This window comes from Staurois parvus, unplaced genomic scaffold (genome assembly GCF_062004578.1).
Source record: "Staurois parvus isolate SC_StPar_1 unplaced genomic scaffold, SC_StPar_1.0 ptg001091l, whole genome shotgun sequence".
Lineage (NCBI taxonomy): Eukaryota > Metazoa > Chordata > Amphibia > Anura > Ranidae > Staurois > Staurois parvus.
Window position 1 is genome coordinate 1168820 of NW_028318887.1, and position 22757 is coordinate 1191576.

General features: G+C 43.4%; 1 protein-coding gene and 1 non-coding gene across 5 annotated transcripts in view; both read left to right on the forward strand.

The window, feature by feature from the left end:
- The window catches only part of LOC149440328 (EH domain-binding protein 1-like protein 1), a 207910-nt gene that overhangs the window by 146085 nt on the left and 39068 nt on the right, over positions 1-22757 (forward strand). For all 4 annotated transcript variants that reach the window (XM_089658776.1, XM_089658777.1, XM_089658780.1 and 1 more), the window contains exon 10: positions 2672-2817. In XM_089658776.1, the coding sequence (XP_089514902.1) occupies positions 2672-2817 (146 nt within the window). The remainder of the gene's footprint in view (positions 1-2671; positions 2818-22757) is intronic.
- LOC149440329 (U6 spliceosomal RNA) lies at positions 20139-20245 on the forward strand. Its single transcript, XR_016307676.1, has one exon. It is a non-coding gene; the product is annotated as a U6 spliceosomal RNA (small nuclear RNA).

Consider the following 22757-nt stretch of genomic DNA (forward strand, 5'->3'; position numbering starts at 1 on the left):
TTCATGGGCTTTTTAGCATAAGGCATCACTTTCTGGGATTTGTAAGGCTGCCAAGTAGTCTTCTGTTTCAAACCTCAGTCGGTGCCAGCTTTGAAGGTAAGGTGCTTCATGTGACTGTAGGCTTTGTTGAGCCCCCTCTGTTAACGTTTGGGTTTTTGCGGACCTGTTAGCTTTTTATTTGCTGCGTTGCCCACCCATCAGCACTGCTTTTAGACATTTGGTGTTCAGTACCTGAATACCTGTCCTGTGTCCTAATTTGGACTTACTATAAAAATTAGTTTTTTTATATACATGAACACAGGTCCCTCTCCTCCCCCCTGTTGTTATGATCCACTTCTACTATTGCTTGCTAACAAAACTGAAGTACACTTAGACAGTGAGGGGTTTTACTTGGCTGCTCATACAGCTTTGCCAGTGTAGAATTTCATTAAGGCAACAATATAAGCCACTGTACCTGAATACTCATCCTGTGTCCCATACTGAACATCAGGAAAAGGATTTTACAGTAAGTCAAAAATGTATTTATTTTCAGGTACTTATATAGCGCCATCAACTCACGCAGCGCTTTACACATATTGTACATTCACATCAGTCCCTATTCATGCATACACATACTAGGGCCAATTTAGACAGGATTCAATTAACCTTCCAGCATGTCTTTGGAGTATGGGAGGATACCGGAGTACCTGGAGGAAACCCACCCAGGCACAGGTGCGATTTCAGGTGCGATTTGTAAATCGCATTTCGCACCTGAAGTCTCAGTGGTGTGAATCAGGGATAACTCTTCCAGGCCCTCAGATAATTTAAAGCGTATCTAAGCCCAACAGCAAAAATGTAATATATTGCAGCTTACCGGTTTTTAGATGCTATAGCTTCATTCAATTTCTTTTTTTTAATCTTTTTTTTTTTTTAAACTTAACTTCACCTTGTAATTCTGGTAAAACTCCTCCACTGTATCTTTAAAGGTAGCCATGGTTGCCACCCAGGCTAAACTTCAACTGTCTGCTTTTGTTTATCTCCAGTACATTAGGGTTGATGGGAATAGTAGTTCACACAAATGAATACCATTGTTTTATGCTTCGCCATGCCATCAGATATATAGTAGACTGAATGTGAAAAAGTATTCCCATGCATACTCCATGTCTGGGGCCTTTGACATTTTTTGTTTATGGGACCTGAGCTTAGATCATCATCATTGCAGGCATACAAATTTCAGAAATACAGAATATATGACAGGTATCATGACATTACCTGACAGGTTAAAGATAGGCTTTTATAGAGTGGTTGGATTTCATCTTTTACATTTTGTTGGCTCTTGTACAAATCACAGTATTAGGCTCTTCCAGTATTATGAAAAAATAGAATACAGCCCATACTTGTATAGAATTCAGTTGTAAATATTGCCATGTTCTTGCAAGGTGTAGTCTCCTCGATATCAGTAGGAAATTTTGTTTAGTGACATGGTTTAACATTTAATTTAGTAACTAAAGTCAAAGTGACTTAGGTAAATCAGTCATTCCCCATTTACAACTGCAGAGTGTAATTCCTTTTTATTAAGATACTACACTATGTTCCAATCAGGAACATTGCATACTTCAGCCATGCAGAGGAATCTTTGATGCTGTGTCTGCTTTTTAGATGGGCTGTCCTCTGCTGCTTGTGTCTTGCTAGGAGATGTCACAATTTAAAGACTCTTGCCTTTTTAACTTTTTGGTGAGGTATAAAACACTATTAATGGTATCTTGCTCTCTATCAGTAATTTCTGCAACTCATGGCCATTATTATAACATTGAATTGCTCTTCTGCTTCACTCTAAGATCTTATATTCATACTTAACTGAGAGTATGAATATATTCATACTTTTAATCTTTTGTATGTGCTTTCTTCCAGCGCTTCGCTTAGCACTCATAGTTGACAATTACAGTTTTAGCAGTAGCACCTATAGTTTATGTAGGGCTATGCATACTTTTTCTGGATTGTATTTGTTGCCTATGTGCAGTGAAATGGCTTTCTACTCACTTTAGTCAATAGCAATGCCAACATTTCAAGGCCTAGGAATTACTGATTACAATAACCTGCTTCCTGCTATATCATGCTTTCTGTTAATCATATTCTGCTCTGTTATATTAAAAAATGTTTTAATGCCATGAAATTACAGTATAAAATATCAACATAAAATCATATATTGCATAAATTTGTTTTTGTGATAAATCTCAGTTCCTTGATTCACAGTATGCGAGCAGTACTTTCTTGCATATCCTGTTCATGATTTGTATTACAGCACTTTCTGCATCTTAACTTGCTTAGCTTGCAAAGTGTCATTTCCTCATCAATGTGTAAATGTTGCTCCTCCTCTTACTCCCCATGTAGAACTGCACAACATTCTGTTTGATAAAAATGAAAAAAGCATCTTTCCTTTGCTATGGTCCTGCAGAATAAACCTACTACCCTAACTTACAACCTGCATGTAGCTCTGGCTATTGCTAAACTGTGGGATCTGCATATGGGCATTGTTCCTACAATACAGGGTAATAAAATGGCTTGCTATATTATTAGTATTTTGGCACTAATAAGTTATGAGTGTGTTTTTGTTTTTTCCCTGTCACACTTTTATGTCTACCAGCATTCACTGGAAATTAATATACTCATGTGTTCAGTTATATTTTTATAGGAAGCCCTAAGTACTGACTCTTTGCTCCGCTGGTGTCAAGAAGTGACGGCTGGGTATCGTGGAGTCCGAGTCAACAATTTCACCACATCATGGAGAAATGGGCTGGCTTTTTGTGCCATCCTTCACCACTTTCACCCCGAAAGCATGTAAGAAATGCTTGTTTCAATTTTTGGTAGATTCTATTTACAGTTTTAAATGATCAGACCATTTCTTATAAATAACCAAAGTTAAGAGAGTAGAGTGGAACCACCCCAAGGTAGTCATGAACACCAAAAGCATAGCAACTTTGTCAGAGAGAACCTAGCATGGTTCTCCCCTAAAAGATATAAGAATGCTGTCCACTGGATTCCATTTATAACTGAAATGTCACTTTGTATGGGGAGTCCTTTAATTTATGCTAATATTTGCATTGTTCTTTTTTTACTATAGAGAAAAAAATAAGAAAAACAACACAGGAATCCAGTGTCTCCATTGGAAGATTTTCCCTCTATTACTCTTCTGGGGAAACCCAAAAATTTGTGGGTTTCTTTTACTTTCACGTTCAATGATAATGGTAAACAGGACTAATAGAGGGGGAAAGGGGGTGAGAGAAAGAGGGGGTAAGAGAGAGAGGGGGTTGAGGTGAGAAAGAGAGGGGGTGAGAGAAAGGGGGTGTTAAGAGAGTGGGATAAGAGGGGGGAGATAAAAGAGAGGGGTGAGAGAGAGAGGGGGTAAGAGAGATAGGGGGTTGGGGTGTAAAAGGGGGTGTGAGAGAGAGCGAGAGGGAGAGAGGTGAATGGGGGGGGTGAGAGAGATGGAGGGAAAGAAGGGGGGGAGAGAGGGGGCTGAGGTGATAAAGAGGGGGGTGAGCAATGGGGTGAGAGAGGGAGGGTGAAAGAGAGAGGGGTGTGTGAGGGGGGGGTGAGAGAGCGAGGGGGATGAGAGTGAGAGGGAGGGTGAGAAAGGGGGGTGAGAGAGAGGTAGGGGGAATGAGAGAGGGGGGGGGTGAGAGAGGGAGAAATGGGGGTAAGAGAGAGGTGGGTGAGATGAGACAGGGTGAGAGAGAGAGGGGGGGTTGAGGTGAGAATGTGGGAGGGTGAGTGTAGAGGGGGCTGAGAGAAAGGGGGTGTGAGAGAGAGGGAGGGTGAGAGAGAGAGGGGGGGTTGAGGTGATAGAGGGGGGTGAGTGAAAGAAAGGGGGTGAAAGAGGGGGATGAGAGAGGGAGGGGATTGAAAGAGGGGGGTGAGGGAGGGTGAGAAAAAGAGGGGGTGAGAGAGGGAGGGTGAGAGAGGGGGGGGGGGGTGAGAGAGAGAGAGGAAGGGTTAGAGAGGGGGGTGAGAGAGAGAGGGAGGGCTAGAGAGGGGGGGGTGAGACGGGGTGAGAGAGAGTTGGGTCAGTATGTCTGCTACTCACAATTCTGGCCTCAGGCTGCTGTCTTCTAGGCTCAGGCAGTCAGGATGTAGAGCTGCTGCTGTGTTCTGTATATTTAAATCTGCTGCCTCCATAGCCCCATTCACAGGAGAGGGGGAATATCATCCTCCATCCACACACAGGACCATCTCTGGGACACAGTAGGGTGAATGGGAGATCAGGGCTGCAGAGCCGGGGCAGTGATCCCAGTGGCCAGTGATTGGAGGGGCAGGGCAGTGATCCCGGTGGCCAATGAGTGGGCCAGTGATCCCAGTGAGCAGAGGGGTGAGGCAGTGATCCCAGTGAGCGGAGGAGTGGAGCAGTGATTCCGGTGAGCAGGGGGGCAGGGCAGTGAACAGAGGCTGCTTTGCAGGAACATTTGATGTAGTATGAACAGTGCCCCACAACAGGCAGAGTGACAGAGCCGCTCATGGGGCCCCTGGACCAAATGATCAGTCCGTCCCTGTATGGAATATGTACTGGCTGGGCCCCCTTTTTTATTGATGGGCCCCAGGCCCCCTACAGGATGCCCAGTGGTACCCCCATATTGGCAGCCCTGCTTGCAAGTATCATTTGTTATAGCAGTGCGTTAATGTATACAGCAAATTTACTAACATAAAGGTATAGATAGGATATGGTGAGGAGAAAATAGGAAAGTGCCATAATATTCAATTGGAGAAGAACAACAGCTAAATCGAATGCAAATTTAATTGCCTTTAGTTATACTTTAAGTATACAGTACCCTAGTATACTTATGTAACCTTAATATACAGTTTATAAGCAAAAAACAGGTGTTACCATGCAGTAAATGAATTTAAAAAGTGGTAAAAACATTGTGATCGTGAGAACCTGAGATGAAAGGTAACCAGAGTAAAATAACAAACTGGATATGATAATAAAGAAAATGCATATGATTTAGAAAAAACAATCCCTTGCGTTATTGTAAAATGAAACTTATATCATTAGTAATATGATGCAAAGACCAATATATTGCCATTTAATGGAACACCTTAGAGCTAAAGATTACCACAATGATTGTTAATCTGTAACATGTATAAGATTACCTAGAGATGAAATTGCTTGTTTTTGCTACAACAATAGATCTTTGGATGATTGCCGAAAAATACATTTTGCAAAGCTCTACTTAAAAATTAGGCAATTCCCCTTACAATATTTACATTAGGTGATTAATTATATTGTCCCGTTTAACTGGTGGATATAAATCAAGGTTTTATGCTTTTCAGCTAAGCTATACTATTATAGGTCCCCATTATAGAATTTGTGGACCATAAAATTAAATAGACTTCTGAATACTATGTAAAGCAAGAATTGATGTGGCGATAACAGTAAGACTGACCTCTGGAAACTTTATCTCTCACTTATGCTATAATGTTATCTCACTGCTTTGATAGATTTAAAACCCATTGTACTTCTCTATCAAGACATTTTTTTTTTATAATAAGATTCTGTTGCTGAGCCACTGGAGCTCAAGTTTGCAATTTTCCAGATCAGCTACTCCTAAGCTTTTCCCTGGGGGCCACACCAAGATACAGTTGCATTTGGTGCTCACCTATGCAATGCATTAAGTTAGCCATAGAGTGCTCTACAGGTGCATTACTGAGGTATACCCACCCGGTGGAACCAAGTCCTTGAATACTCCTTACGGAGTATGTCCACCCAAGGGGTGAAGCACGTCTGTATGGGGTATACCTCACTAAAGGTTCTGCATGTGTGCTTTCTGGTACCTGGTTGTTGTAACTGTTAGCTGCAGAACACCCATGTACACCCCTTGCCCCCCTTTTTTTCAGGAACCTGGGGTATGTACTGTATCTCCCCTATGGGTTAATTCTCTAAAACTTTGTCACTACACATGGATGACTGGCACTGAGACACTTTTATGAGTCATAAGTGCTTAAGTGGGTACACTATTTATTGTGACACACAGTATAATGTGACACTATTTAAACTGTCAGGCAAGATTTTTTCTAGTGGGCATGAATGGCAACACAAATGGCTATTTTTTTTTTAACACCGGTGTGGGGAATAATCATTGGAAAATTGAAGTGATCTAATGAAGCAGTGATCATTGAAGAGACGTATCTGGAGGACCATTGCACATTATGGATGAACTGATTTCACATTATTTACACAGCAATTTATTTACTATTAATTATTAATTTATGACTTTAGATTATTTATTTGTGGCTCTACATATGAGTGTATGTTGTGTTATACACTGGTTTATGTTTAGAGATTATGTACAAACAGTAAGGTCGTTTCCAGCACTGTTTGACTTCTAGCAGCAGCACAACACTAGTAAATGTTTTTACAAGTGGCTTATGCACATATGTAGCTTTTGTCTGCCTCTCTTGCTATCTGCCTGCACAAGATGCAATGCCGTCTCCACACGAGGGTCCATTGTCAGTTGTCCTCCTTGCTACTTATGGTGACTTGGTCATAGAAGATCACTTATTCCCTCATGGTTTCTGCAGCTGGGCATCCATGAGAAGCCCTATTGGCCTAGCGCACTTTCCACACTAGTAATATGTTGGCTGTTAGCACAAGAGCATTAATTCTTTGGGTCTTACCTTTTCAGGATCCACTACCATCTCCAGGGTGGCTTGTAGTGTCCCTTTCCTTCAATCTGGACTGCAGTTCTGTGCTTAAGCCTATCTATTCCTTAGAGTCTTCCTTACCATCCAGAGTAACACCCTCCTCTGTCTTTCGAGGAAGCATTTTCTGTGACTATGTCAGAGTTTAGTCAAAACAATCACTGGCATGATTTCTTACTCATTATACAGGGGCCGCAGGCATTTGCATATGCATTCTTCTTCTGAATCCTGAATCTATCTATGAGGCTCTTACTTCTGCACACAGCTGAAGATGAGAAAAAAAGCTCACTTTTTCATGCATGAGGAAGTTTTTGTCCTCTGAAGTCATGTTAAATGTTACCATTTTAGCACCCATGTATGCAGTACACAAATGCCCTCAGCTGAAGCAAAATGCGTCTGTATTTTTTAAGGTTGCCAGTCTCAGCTTCCTTATTATTTGCCCAACAGATTAAGCCTTTCCAGTACATATGATACTACAATTGGTATGTAAGGTGAATGGACCTCTCCAGAAAAGCTATATTTCCCCTCCTAAGCATTTTGCCCAGCAATACCATATTAAGGAGACATTTGTTCAGAAGTGAGCCCTCCCTGTGATGGATCCAGCCCCTTCATACCTCAAACATACCTTTGACTGTCCCTGTCAAGGACATCCCATTGTTTAAGGATCCAGTGGACAAAGGACACACAATCCTTTCCAAGTATCTCCTCTCCTAGCAAGCCATGCTCTGATACCTGTTTTTGCAATTATATCCATTTGACAAAATTGGGATTTGGACCAAGGATATGTGTTAGTCCCTCAAAGCATTCTTAAATGATCCTTTGGTTTTGCATCTATTGGAGATATTAGGAATAGTCCATAGGAATAGTCCAAGATAATGTTAAGTGACGGTAAACAAGTCATATAAATATAGCAAATGCAATTTGAATGCATAGCCATTCCCCCTTAATCGGGGCTCAACACAGGATAAAACTTGGATGGACTCAGAAAACAGTGACTTAACAGATTTATGGTATAAACACAGATCTTTAGACTGGAGTAACAATGTGTCACATACCTGGTGAAGATCAGGCTCACATGGAGGCTACTCGTGCACCTTTTGTCCAACACCCTTGGAAGTGGTGATAGGAGATGGGGATCATAGAGTGGCACAAGGGCAGATGTTGCAGGCAGTACCATCTGTTGGATACAAGACACAGATGACTGTGGAAAGGATAAGGACCAGAGGCAGAAATAGAGTAGCACCTGATTAGTGGACAGAAACAAAGCCAGGACACAAGCCAAAGGCTGTCAGCAGCCAGGCAACAAAGTTCTGAATCAGAAGGCAGGGACAGCATCCGGATACAGGCCAAGGTCATCAACTGCCGAACATCAAGGTACTGGAAAATAAGGTAGAGGCAAAGATGGGATACAAGGCAAAGTCAGTTCACAGCCAGGCAGTGAAGTACCAAATCAGAAAGCAGGATACAGAGTCCAGAACATAGGTCACAACAGGTAGACAGGAGTCCAAAGGCAGGTCAAAGGCAAGCTGGGTCATACACAAGAAGGCAAATGTAGCAGGTCAGATCACACACAAATCAGGAACTAGCCAAAGACCACTCAGCAATTTGTCCTTGTCACATAACAGATTAAATAGTCTATTTGGCTCCAATACCAATGCATCTACGTGCACACTGCTTAGCACGCATGCTAATATGTCTGCACATGCATACTGATACATTGTCTGAAACATGCACATGTACACACAGTGGCCTTCTCATATTTTGTTTTTAAACAGTAAAGTTTTATTGTGTTCAAGTATACAATCCACATTGAACAAACCAGAATAGGTACAGAGTTTTTAATCTATAAAAGTGAAAAATCTACAAACAGAGTGCATTATTAAAAAGTCAAGATCATAAATACATTACATATGTATATGTTTTATAACTTCAAGAAGCAAGGTGACAAGTAAGACAATGTTAGCTATCTCCTCAAATAAGTTGTCAGCATAAACTAGTATAGTATATAATGGATGTAAAGGCTATATTAAAATATCAACCAAAAGGCAAATCCCCTTATTACCTATACTCCTAAAGGATAGAGGAACAATGAAAAGGTCTGAGTAAAATAAGGGACTCAAATTGTGTAAGTAAAAGTGTAACCTCTAAACAATCTCTCATCCTGTGGTCAATCAGTCATAATCATCAGAGAATTGAAAAAGAAACCAATTGGTCCACGTTTTATGGAATTTTTCAGACGTTTCATTGGCTATTGCTAGAGTTTCCTCCATATCATGTATGTTATCAATGATGCTTATCCATTCCCTAATTGTGGGTATGTTAGAGGATTTCTAGTACCTATGAATAAGCGACTTAGCGGCATTCAATAAATGTTTAGTTAACTTACGTTTATATCTTCCAATAGGGTGATTTGAAATATGTAACAGGCAACTTTCAGGAGTTAGATTAATCTGTGTTTCAGTGATGTGATGAATCAAGGCACATACTTGTTTCCAAAAGATTTCAATCAAGAAGCATGTCCATCAAATGTGCAACATACACTATACTGCCAAAAATATTGGGATTCAGGTGTTCCAATCACCTCCATGGCCACAGGTGAATAAAATCAAGCACCTTTGGATGCAGACTGCTTCTACAAACATTTGTGAAATAATGGGTTGGTCTCAGGAGCTTACTGAATTCAAGCATGGTACCGTGATAGGTTGCCACCTGTGCAATATGTCCATCCATGTAATTTCCTTGTTACTGTATATTCCACGGTCAACTGTTAGTGGATTATAACAAAGTGTAAACAGCAGCAACTCAGCCACAAATTGATAGGCCATGTAAAATGACAGAGCGGGGTCAGCGCATAGAGAGCTTCATGGAATGGGTTTCCCTGGCCGAGCAGCTGCATCCCACCGTTACGTCCCCAAGTGCAATGCAAAGCGTCGGATGCAGCAGTGTAAAGCATGCCGCCCCTGGACTCTAGAGCAGTGGAGACATGTTCTCTGGAGTGACAAATCATGCTTCTCTGGCAATCCGATGGACATGTCTGGGTTTGGCAGTTGCCAGGAGAACAGTACTTGCCTCACTGCATTGTGCCAAGTGTAAAGTTTGGTGGAGGGAGGATTATGGTGTGGGGTTGTTTTTCAGGGTTTGGGCTTGGCCCCATAGTTCCAATGAAGGGAACTCTTAAGGCACCAGCATACCAAGACATTTTGGACAATTTCACGCTCCCAACTTTGTTGGAACAGTTTGGGAATGGCACCTTCCTGTTCCAGCATGACTGCGCACTAGTGCACAATACAAGGTCCATAAAGACATGGATGAGTGAGTTTGGGGTGGAGGAACTTGAATGGCCTGCAACCTGATAGAACGCCTTTGGGATGAATTAGAGCAGAGACTGCAAGCCAGACCTTCTCGTCAGACATCAGTGCCTGACCTCACAAATGCGCTTCTGAAAGAATGGTGTCAGGGACCCCAGACCTTACCGCGGCACACGGGTCTACGCATGCGTGGTAGGCCGGCGCGCACTAGCGTGCGAGCATTAAGACCTGGGAACCCGCGACGGCAGCGGCGGTCGCGCATGCGCACTCGCGATCGTGGATGCGCGGCTGGCACCAATGAGGGCACAGGGCGCCCTATTTAAACATGACAGGTATGTACTTTAGTTGCCGTATGGTCTTTACCTGTATCCTGTGTTTCCTGAGATTGCCTTGTTGCTGACCCTGCCTGACCTTGATCCGCTGACCGTCTCCTGCTCTGATCCCTGGTTTGTCTGATCATTCTCCTGTCTAATCCTGTACGTTTGATCTCCTGTTGCCGAACCTGGACAGTGACCCGTTTATTCTCCTACCTGCCGCTTGTACCGACCTGTCTCCGCTGTTACCGACCTGGCCTGTCTGACTTCGCTCATTCCGCCTCCTCACATCATGCTCTCACCTGCTACGTACCACCAACAAGTGCTTCTACCAAAGCTGGGTGCACCCAGGGGCCACGACCTGGTTTCAGCTTGCTCAAAGTCCATCCCTACCATCAGGGGCCCTGGTGACCAAGCAGGTCGGGGCTTAGATTCCACACCCTGAGGAATTCCGGTCTGTGGAGCGCTAGAGACTACCACCGGTCGGTCCATAACAGAACCATACGGCCATGACAGAGTCTGGAGGAGGACCCTCTCCCTGGGAAGAGATGTGCCTACACCTGCCAACACTCACACAGGCCGTTAAAACACTAGAAGATGGATATAAACATTTGGAGGGACAAGTTCAGAGCCTACCTGCACCTGCGCCCATAACATCAGAACCGGTGAGTGCGCCTGCTGCCAGGAGCTCCACTGAACCTTCCACTGTAGCAGCATTCTCCATCCCTCTGCCAGAACTGCGACTGCCAACACCCGAGCGGTTCAATGGGGATCGAGGAAAGTTCAAGGCCTTCCAGAACTGCTGCCAGCTATATTTTGATCTCCAACCCTGGACCTTTTCGTCTGAATCTGTGAAGGTAGGATTCATTATATCCTTGTTGCAGGGTGAACCCCAGGGATGGGCTCACCGCCTGATGGAGACTCGCCACCCACACCTGAACTCCGTTACTACCTTTTTCAAGGCAATGGCGCAGCTTTATGTTGACCCGCATGGGGCCACCTCGGCTGAGGCAGCCCTCTATTCCTTAGAGCAGGGATGCCGGGCTGCGGAGGATTATACAGCTGAATTTAGGCGTTGGAGTGGAGACACCCTGTGGAATGACGCAGCCTGACGTCATCAATTTCGGTTAGGATTGTCTGACCCGCTAAAAAATGAATTGGCAAGAGTAGGGGTACCTAACTCCTTGGAGGACCTAATAAACCGGGCCATCCAGATTGACCGTAGTTTGCGGGAAAGGAGACAGGAGAGGTCCAGCCAGGGGCCAAGATCCACCTGGATGCTGCCAAGGTTACCAGTCTTGCCAAAGGTCAGTGTTGGTAACCGGAGTCGGGAGCCGTCAGATGGGGCTGAACCCATGCAGCTGGGTCTGATGCGGCCTTCCCTCTCAACACAGGAACGCCAGAGAAGTCGGTCAAACAATCTATGCCTCTACTGCGGAGCAGCGGGTCACATGGTGCGCTCCTGTCCAGAGAAGTTCCATAAGTGCTCTTCCATTATTTCTGCTATGTCTACTGTGTGCACAGGCAACCCCACTCACTTAGCTGTGCCTGTGTCTTTTCAGCTCCCCGGAAGAATTGTACAGGTGACAGCTATTATTGACTCCGGGGCGTGTAGCTGTTTTATTGACCTTAGCTTCGCAGCCCAGCAGCAGATTCCTTTGCTCTCCAAAGAGCATGGCCTAAACATTTTTTTGGCCGATGGGTCTCGAAGAAAATTGGGGACGGTAGATCGGGAGACCCCTCCTATACACACCACAGTGGCAAGGCATCATCAAGACCTTCTCCGTTTGGACGCCATTGCGTCCCCCCTATTTCCAGTTACTTTGGGGCTTCCCTGGCTATGAGCTCACGACCCCCAAATTGACTGGAAGGCCGGGTCGATTCAGTTTCACTCGTCCTATTGCCAGGAGCACTGCTTACCCAGGTTACCACTAGATACACCAACCTTGTTAGGTGTGAGTACCGATACCGAATTAGCCCAAATTGTGCCTGTGGCCTATCATCAGTTTCTTGACGTTTTTAGCCCACGGGGAGCAGATATTTTTCCCCCCGCATCGGGCTTACAACTGTCCTATTGACCTTCTCCCAGGATCTGAAATACTATTCGGCCTAATCTTCCCCCTGTCAGAACGAGAGCTGGGGGCACTGAAAGAATATATTGATGAGAGCCTTCGGAAGGGTTTTATCCGTCCTTCCACATCACTGACTGGGGCAGGAATCTTTTTTGTTGAGAAGAAGGACCAATCCTTGAGACCATGTGTCGATTATAGGCACTTAAATAAAATCACAGTCAAGAATCGCTACCCCCTTCCTTTGGTCCCTGAGTTATTCCAGAGGTTAAAGACAGCGTCTATTTTTTCAAAACTCGATCTCAGGGGCGCTTATAACCTGGTCCGTATACGTGAAGGGGACGAGTGGAAAACTGCTTTTCCCACTCGGTTCTGGCACTTTGAATGCTTAGTTATGCCATTTGGGTTATGTAATGCGCCGGCCACGTTTCAGCACTTCGTGAATGATATTTTTAGAGATTTTTTGGATGTTTTCGTAATTGTTTATCTAGACTATATTTTGATCTTTTCCTCATTTCTGGAGGAGCATCGGGGGCATGTCAGGAGCATGCTGGAGCGACTTCGCCAGCACAAGCTCTATGCCAAAGCCGAAAAATGAAGTTTCGAACAGAGTAGTATCTCGTTTTTGGGTCTAATCATTTCTACCACTGGGATTGCTATGGACCCTCAGAAAATCACGGCAATTTTAGAATGGCCGGCCCCCACAGCTAAAAAGTGGTTTAGAGATTTATTGGGTTTGCAAATTTTTATAGGAACTTTATAAAGAATTTCTCAGGCCTGGTAGCGCCCATCACCCAACTCACAAAGGTAGGGGTGCGTTTTCAATGGACCGCAGCAGCACAGGCTGCTTTTGAGGCTTTAAAGAAACTTCACAACAGCTCCTATCCTGAGCCACTCCGATGCATCGTTACTGTATATATTAGAGGTGAACATATCAGAAGTTGCGGTAGGAGCAGCAGTATTATCTCAGAGGGTAGGTGCCAAGGAAATTTTGCACCCGGTAGCGTTCTTTTCAAGGAAGCTCTCCCCCTCGGAAAGGAATTATGATATCGGGGATCGGGAATTGTTAGCCATTAAGGCAGCATTAGAGGAGTGGCGGTATCTATTAGAGAGAGCCCTACACCCCATTTTGGTCTATACCGACCATAAGAACCTAGAGTATCTGAAGACAGCTAAACGCCTCCGACCACGCCAGGCCAGATGGGCACTATTCTTTGCGAGGTTCAATCTACATATTACCTATCAACCTGGGTCTAGATACACAAAACCGGATTCTCCCTCCCGGATGTTTGAAGACCCTAGAGAAACATCCAACCGGATACCATCTTACCGGCAGGTAGTTTCTTACTGCTCCAGTCTGAGCTTTTGTCTAAACTACAGGCTGCATCCACCAGGGTTCCTGATCTACCTGGAACCTCAATACAAAGTAGGGAAGGTCTCTTGTGGAGGGGGGAACAGATCCTGGTACCCAAGGAAGCTCAGACCCTGGTTTTAGGCTATTGTCATGATCATCCATTGGCGGGTCACTTTGGGATACACAAGACCCTAGAATTGGCACGACGCACGTTTTGGTGGCCAAGCATGGCCAAAGATTGTGAAACGTATGTTAAAACTTGCCCTATTTGTAATCGGAATAAACCCACCAGAGACAGGGCTTGGGGCCTGCTGTGACCCTTGACAATACCTGACCAGCCCTGGAGCATGATCTCCATAGATTTTATCATGGAACTGCCACCTTCACAGGATCACACGTGATTTTTGTAGTGGTGGACCGTCTCTCTAAAATGGCCCACTTCCTTCCACTGGAAAAGACACCATCCGCTTCCGAAACAGCACAGGTCTTCATTAAGGAGATAGTGAGATTTCACGGTGTACCAAGGATTATTGTTTCAGATCGGGGAGTTCAGTTTACGTCAAAATTCTGGAAGGCTTTATGTGAGGGTTTGGAAATCAAGCTATCTTTTTCCTCAGCGTATCATCCGCAGACTAACGGACAGACGGAGCGGACCAATCAGATGCTCGAACAATATCTTAGATGTTACACTTCATTTCTGCAAGATGACTAGCTGACACTTCTGCCAATGGCGTAATTTGCTTACAATAATGCGAAGCATTCTGCCATCAACCAATCCCCATTCTTCGCCAACTATGGGTTCCACTCTACTTTCCTGCCAGATCTGGTCCCAGAGAACTCAGTCCCAGCAGCCCAAGAGACCCTAAATTTCTTCTCAACCAATAATAAATTATTACAGGAAACAATGGCTAGAGCCCAGGAAGATAGGAAGAAGTTTTTAGACCGGAGAACAAAAGGGGAATTGGTTATACACCCGGGGATCGGGTTTGGTTGGCAACAACCAACCTGAAACTGGAATGCCCATCTAGGAAATTGGCACCCAAATTTGTGGGCCCTTTTCAAGTAGAATGCAAGGTCAATGAAGTAGCATATAAACTAGCACTTCCCGAATCTCTTAAAATACACCCTGTTTTTCATGTTTCTTTGTTGTAACCCGCAGTATCAGATCCTTTTTTAGATCGTAGATCTAGACCCCCAGAGGCCATAGACATTGATGGGGAAGAGGAATTCGAGGTAGAGGCAATTATTGACTGCAGAAAAAGGGGCGGTCAAACGCAATACCTTATCAAGTGGAAAGGCTATGGGCCAGAAGAGAATTCGTGGGAACCTGCTCAAAATGTCCATGCCCCCAGATTGATGCAGGAATTCCTTCGCAACCAGCCTCGAAGGAGAAATCGGGTGGGCATCCGGAGGCTGCCCGTAGAGGGGGGGCAATGTCATGGACCCCAGACTTTACTGTGGAGCACGGGTCTGCGCATGCGCGGTAGGCCGGCGCGCACTAGCGTGTGAGCATTAGAACCTGGGGACTCGTGATGGCAGTGCCGGTCGCGCACTCGCGATCGCAGACGCACGCCTGGCACCAATGAGTGCGCAGGGCGCCCTATTTAAATAAGACATGTATGTGCTTTAGTTGCCATATGGTCTTTACCTGTATCCTGTGTTTCCTGAGATTGCCTTGTTGCCGACCCTGCCTGACCTTGATCCGCTGACCGTCTCCTGCTCTGATCCCTGACTTGTCTGACCATTCTCCTGTCTAATCCTATGTGTTTGATCTCCTGTTGCCGAACCTGGATCGTGACCCGTTTATTCTCCTGCCTGCCGCTTGTACCGACCTGTCTCTGCTGTTACCGACCTGGCCTGTCTGACTTCGCTCATTCCGCCTCCTCACATCATGCTCTCACCTGCTACGTACCACCGACAAGTGCTTCTACCACAGCTAGGTGCACCCAGGGGCCGTGACCTGGTTTCGGTTTGCTCCAAGTCCATCCCCACCATCAGGGGCCCTGGTGGACAAACAGGTCAGGACTTAGATTCCACGCCCTGGGGAATTCCGGTCTGTGGAGAGCTAGAGGCTACCGCCAGTCGGTCCATAACAAATGGTCAAACATTCCCATAGACACACTTTTAAATGTTGTGGACAGCCTTCCCAGAAGAGGTGAAGCTGTTACAACTGCAAAGGGTGGGCCAACTAGTGTATCTACTTTTTCCTTTCCGCATTTCCAACATTTCCCATTGTGAATCAGAAAAAAATTGGTGTGAAAAGCAGATTCCCACAGTGCTTTAAATCTATGTGGATAGTGAGAGGTTTGTAACCAAGAATATATCAAGTAGGTTGTCTTTTCTGTGGTCTCTCCTTTTAAGCATAAAGAGTCAAAGGAAGCGGGAGATCGAAACAGATTTTTTTTCTAGGGGTGTGGAGAAATAATGACAGATTTTTTGTTAGGTCCAATATGATAAGGGAGCAGGAACAAGATCATTCAGCAATCTATCAAAAGACAATATTCATCCTGCCGTCACACAGTGTGGGACTAGTAAAGAAGCCCCATCTGGTTTCACGGGTATTGCCTTTGGGTAGGAACTAAGGGAAAAATCTGGGTTGTGAACCAAAGGCGTAAGTGGGCCCGGTGATGTTGAGATAGATGCTTCATTGACAGCCCACTGAAAGGCCCCCAGTGATGCCCCGATCAGCAGGTGGTGTTTAAGTTCAGCTAGTCATTTTGATTGGGCAATCCAAGGGGAATATTGCAAAGGTACCTTTGTGTAGGTTTCTTCTAGACTTACCCAATCTTTATTGGCTCTATGACAGTGCCAGTTCACAACCCATGCCAAATGCGTAACACAGTAATAATATTGAAAATTGTGAAAGCCTGAACCCCCTCTGCTCTTAGGTGACATCAGATATTGTAAACTGATTCTAGGTTTACAGTCAGCCCATAAAATTTTCCATACTATAGCTATCAAGTGTTAAAAAAACTAGTGGGGACGACTATTGGTAGTGTTTGAAAATGACAACAAACTCTGGGAAGAATGGTCATTTTAATAATGGACGCACGTCCAAACCATGAAAAGTGTTTAAGGGTCCAATTAGAAAGATCTTTTTCAATTTTCCGTAAAGGGGGTTTAAAATTAGTTGGAAAAATGTAGGGGGTTTAAAATTAGTTGGAAAAATGTCTATCAAATTGGAAGCCAGCTATACTCCTAAATATTTCAAAGCTTTAGGGACACATTTGAAGGCGTTCTTCTAATGCTCCAGGTGTAAGGAGTTAGGAGTAAGTGTAATGTTTAGGGCCTCTGATTTATTATAATTGATCTTAAGGCTGGAAATGTATCCATAATGGTTGAAAGATTGTAAGATATTGGGGATGGAGGTGTGTGGTTGTGTGAGGAAAAATATTAAGTCATCAGCATAAACTGCTATTTTGTATTCCCTGCTGCCAACTTGGTAGCCAGTGATTGTTTGTGTTAGATTGATGGTACGGATGAAAAGTTCCAAAGATAAAATAAATAGCAAAGGTGACAATGGGCAACCTTGCCTGGTGCCATTGTGAAACAGGACTGGAAGTTGATAAAGTACCATTCATTTTTATTTGCGCTGAGGGAGTTTGGTATAGTGAAGTTATCCAAGCTAGCATATGGGGTTTTAAGCCAATATGTCCACAAGTGGCAAGCATATAATCCCATGCCATCCCATCCCATGAAGGTTTTCTCTGCATCTGTGAACAGGAGAAGGCCCTCGATTTTGTGCCGGCACTATGGGTTAAATTTAAAGCCTTGGTGACATTGTCCCTGGCTTCCTTCCCTGGCATGAACCCTACCTGTTCAGGTCCAATAAGTTTAGAAACAAAAGGTCTTAGGCGATTAGCCAGCATCTTAGCCAATATTGTTAAATCAAGGTTAAGCAATGAAATTGGTTGACAACTGGCACAGTCAGTAGGATCTTTTCCAGGTTTTGGAATTATGGAGACATGAGCCGCCAGAAAAGAATTTGAATTTTGAGGTAAGTCTTTCAAACAGTTTAAAGCTTGCAGAAGAGGAGTTTGAATAAGTGGAAGAAAAATTTTATAATACAGAGCAGTAAACCCATTTTTTAAACCCAGGCTTTTTCCAGGTTTCAGCTCCTAGATTGCCAGTAGAAACTCCTCCTCCTTGAAAGGCCTCTCTAGCGACTCAGCGTTTGCCCCCAACAATCTGGGCATCCAACTCTGAGTAAGGTAATCTGCAATAATTTGAGATCTGTCGCCCTGAAAAGCAGGGGGTTTATGTATAGGTGGAAGGTTCTATAGCTTGGTGTAGTAACTATGAAATTCCAATGAGATATTTTCTGTTGAGTATTCTAGGGTTCCTATCGATGATTTAATTGCTAAGATATTAGAAGTCAAAGTGGATTCTTTCAGGGCTTTCTCATTTGTATCTCCATGCTCATAGTAGATACCTTTCCCGTGCAAAAGGATGCATTTAGCTTTCTAGTCCAATATTTCTTTTCTAGTAACGCAGTTGCTAAGTGTGTTGTCGTAGACTGTTTATGGGCCAATTCCAATTTGGCTGTTTTGTTGATCAAATTAGCTACTCTGCTTTCTGAGGCTTTTTTACATTGGCACCTGTAGTAATGAACTCTTCGTGAAGCACACATTCTCAAAGGGGAGAGTTCTGCTGACTCATTAGTAGAAAAGTATAATTGGAGTGCCTTGGTGGATTTTTGTAAGGTAATAAGATCTGTAGGTAAAGTAGGGTTTAGCCTTAATGAGCCTTGCCTGCTTTGTGTGTCAGGAAAATTAAGGGAGATAGAGATGGGTGCATGCAAGAATCTAGAAGAGTCAGGTAGTGAAGCATAGATTTAATATGTTTCAGTATATGATATTTCACACTTTCCAATTGGACTTGTCTTGTAGAGGATTCAAAGGGATATTAAAATCTCCCCCCAGAATTATTCATCCTGAAGCAAACCATTTAATTCCGCCTACTCATTTTTTACAGAAGGCAACATGGGCAGTGTTAGGAAAGTATACATTTGCCAAAGTGATCGGAATGCCTTTACGATTACCCTTAAGGAACAGATAGCGCCCTTCTGGGTCTACAAGTTGGTGGTCGACCTCCTGCTATTTTCCCAATTAGAACAGAAACTCCCGTAGTCTTTGCTAAAGAGTTAGTTGCATGATATGTTTGAGGAAAATAGGGAGATGTTAACCACTTCAATGCCGGGCACTTTTACCCCCTTCCTACCCAGGCCAATTTTCAGCTTTCAGCGCTGTCGCACTTTGAATGACATTTGCGCGGTCATGCAACACTATACCCATATGAATTTTTTATCATTTTTTTCACATAAATAGTGCTTTCTTTTGGGGGGTATTTAATCATCACTGAGTTTTTTATTTTTTGCTAAATAAAACAAAAAAAACCCTGAAACTTTTGAAAAAAACGCATTTTTCTTTGTTTCTGTTATAAAATTTTGCAAATAAATAAAATTTCTTCACACATTTAGGTCAAAATGTATTCTACTACATTTCTTTGGTGAAAACACCCCAAATTAGTGTATATTATTTAGTCTGTAGGAGAGTTATAGAATCCACAAACCAAGGTATATACTGTATGTAGTTTCTAAGCCATGTGTGGGAACAGTGGGAAGAGCTCCCCGAAAGGCAAACAAAATACCAAAAAAAAAAGATGTGAAATCAACAGGGATCAGCAAAAGAGTAAAGAGAGTAACTGCAGCCCGACAAAATCTTATGATAAACTCGTTAATAATAAACATATAATATTTGTATTTCAGCATAAGCTAGATAGATCAACATAGCAATCTAAAGCTAAATTGTGGTAAGTCCCATTTTTAAATAGATAATGAATATCTTTAGCGTCCAACGAATGTTTTCAGCAAATTCTGAATCTCAGTGTTTCTTCCCAATGGAAGGAAAAACACATAAAACAAGACCACACCTCATCAGAAGTTGCTGGACTGTAAATAAAATGACATTGTAACTACGTAGAAGTACCCAAACATGAGTAGATCTCTTACTGTGACAAATAATAAATGTTCTCTTATGTAATTTAGATACAGAGATCTGGGAGATATCAATATCCTCTAGAGAAGTATCAGTATTGCAATTCTATGATTATAAATGTAACAGTGAAGGTAAACGTATAAAGGTCCACCATGTATTTGTCAAGCACAAACATTTTTTAAAAAAGTACATAGCTAAATCCAGAGACTCCTAACCAATGCTTAAGCTATAGGTGTCCTTTAGGAACTAAGAAAGAAAATTCTTCCAACTGTAAATCAAGATATAAAAACTGTAATGTCAAGAATATATCATAAGTTATTTGGTCAAAATCTAACCGCCACACTGTTATATCATAAGAGCCATGGATGACGCCATAGAGGGGGGCGACGCCAACCTGGCTCAGATGACATTAATAATGAAAGGGAGTCCTCACTTCAGCAGGACATATACTAAAATTGGAATGATACAGAGAAGATTAGCATGGCCCCTGCACAAGGATGACACACAAATTTGTGAACCTTTCCATATTTTTTTACTGCCTTTAATGCTATTGATACTACCACCCTTCCCACTTCTCATCTCTTACATGCTCACAATTCAGTTCTCCCCAAACCAGGTAAGGACTTGTCTACATGTAGCAACTACAGACCCATCTCTCTCTTGAATATAGACATCAAGCTCTTTGCTAAGGTCCTGGCATCCTGCCTATCTCCTCTACTATCTTCTCTAATAAATCAGGATCAAGTGGGCTTTGTCCCTGGACATGAGGCCAGGGACAATACCACAAAGACTATACATCTCATTTCTTACGTTTGCAGACACAACCTAAAAGCATGCATCCTGTAGTTTGATGCCGAGAAGGCTTTCGACAGGGTTGACTGGAGGTTTCTACATCTTTCTTTGGAACAACTGGGCCTGGGCCCTAATTTTATTACAAAGGTTATGTTCTTATATTCTAAACCTAAGGTTTCTGTTCTTGTGAACGGCATCCAGTCGGAACCTTTCTGGATCTCAAATGGTACTTGCCAGGGTTGTCCCCTCTCCCTTCTTCTCTTTATCGTAATGGAACATCTCGCTCAGGCCATCAGGAACAACCCCTCCATCTCTGGCATCTCTACTATTTTTGCACACTTTAAGCTATCACTGTATGTAAACTATTTGCTCTTATATATACAGCAACCGCTTGTAATTATTCCCGCTGTTGTGCATGAATTTAAAAGATTCGGACATTTTAGTAACTTTAAATTAAATGTATCCAAAACTGGAGCTCTAAACATTTCCTTACCGCTACAGTCCCTTAATCATTTAAAACATAACTACCCTTTTCAGTGGTGGTCCAGGAGTATATCTTATTTAGGTATCACGATTCCTTCTAATCTCTCCGACCTTTATGTCCTAAGTTATAGCTCTCTAATGTTTAAGGACCTAGAAACCTGGAATGCCACTTCTATTCTATGGTTTGGCTGAATTAATACCCTCAAAATGGATATCCTGCCCAAACTCCACTATGTGTTTCATACGGTCCCTATTACCCCACCTAAAGCCTTTTTCCGCCCTCTCAGAACTCTCTCCATTCGCTTTGTGTGACGTAATGGATATTCCAGACTAAGACACAAGCTCCTTACATATGCCAATGATCAAGGAGGCGTGGGACTTCCGGATTTTTAATTATACTATGCTGCATCCCTCTTAACCCGCATCCTAGATTGGTTCCCCCATCCGATCACAAAAGCTTCTACTATGGTGGAACAAGATCTCTCTTCCATAGATCTCCAAGATCACCCTTGGGGATATAGTAAGGACCTTTTTTGACTTCAGAATGCAACACCTTTGAGTTTAGCTACTCTCAGTCTCTGGTATGATTCCAAATTCATAAACACTCTTTCCTCTGATCCATCAACTCTCACCTCCTTGTTTGATAATTTGGCTTGTCCTCAAAGAGTAGGCAGTTCTCAACTCGGCCCATTTCTCCACTCTTCATGGCCAGTGCTACATACTTTCTTCCATCCGCACTCGGGCCTCCCAGTGACTCCTAATGTGCCTTGGACCTCAGAAGGGGATTGGTTAACTAGAACTCATTTGATCTCCAAGTGTAAGAAAATCTTTGACATCACTCTTACCCACAGACCCCTCATAGAATTCGATAGTCTATGCTCCCTTTCCGAGATTCCAAGACATGCGCTTTCCACAATATATAAGTTGTCCCAATCCATTCTCCATGACACATTGCCAGCATACACCAAGTTCTGGTCCACTGAGCTGGGATATGAGGCCTCCACCGCACAATGGCATATAGCGTTTTTGTTTACCCATAAATCTTCTATATCCTGTTATGCACAGGAAAAAAAAAAATCAATGTTTTATCTCGTTGGCATAGGGACCCTGTCATGCTCCATAGAGCTTTTGCTTCTACTTCAAGTGTGTGCTGGTGTTGCAAGCAAGAAAGGGGCTCCTCTATACATATATGGTGGGAGTGCTCCAAGATACGTCATTTTTGACAATCCATTTTTGAATATACAACAAAAATGTATGACAATTCTGTAAGGCGTTCACCTTAAATCGCTTTACTCTCTGTTTTGCCTGGTTTGGTAGCTTCTCAAAAAAAGAACCTTTTATTTATTTTTATTATTTTATTTCAGGTACTTATATAGTGCCGTCAATTTACGCAGTGCTTTACATATATATTGTACATTCACATCAGTCCCTAACCCTCAAGGGGCGTACAATCTAAGGTCCCTAACTCACATTCATATACAAGGGCCAATTTAGACAGGATCCAATTAACCTACCAGCATATCTTTGGAGTGTGGGAGGAAACCGGAGCACCCGGAGGAAACCACGCAGGCACAGGGAGAACATGCAAACTCCAGGCAGGAGGTGCTGCGGCTGGGATTTGAACCAACGATCCTAGTACTGCCAGGCGGAAGTGCTAACCATTTAGCCACTGTGCTGCCATTTGTTTTTTTTTATGTTTTTTCCTCTCGGCGGCCAGACTAACCATCCCCTGCTTCTGTAAATCATCTGTTTCCCCCCCTCTCACCCAC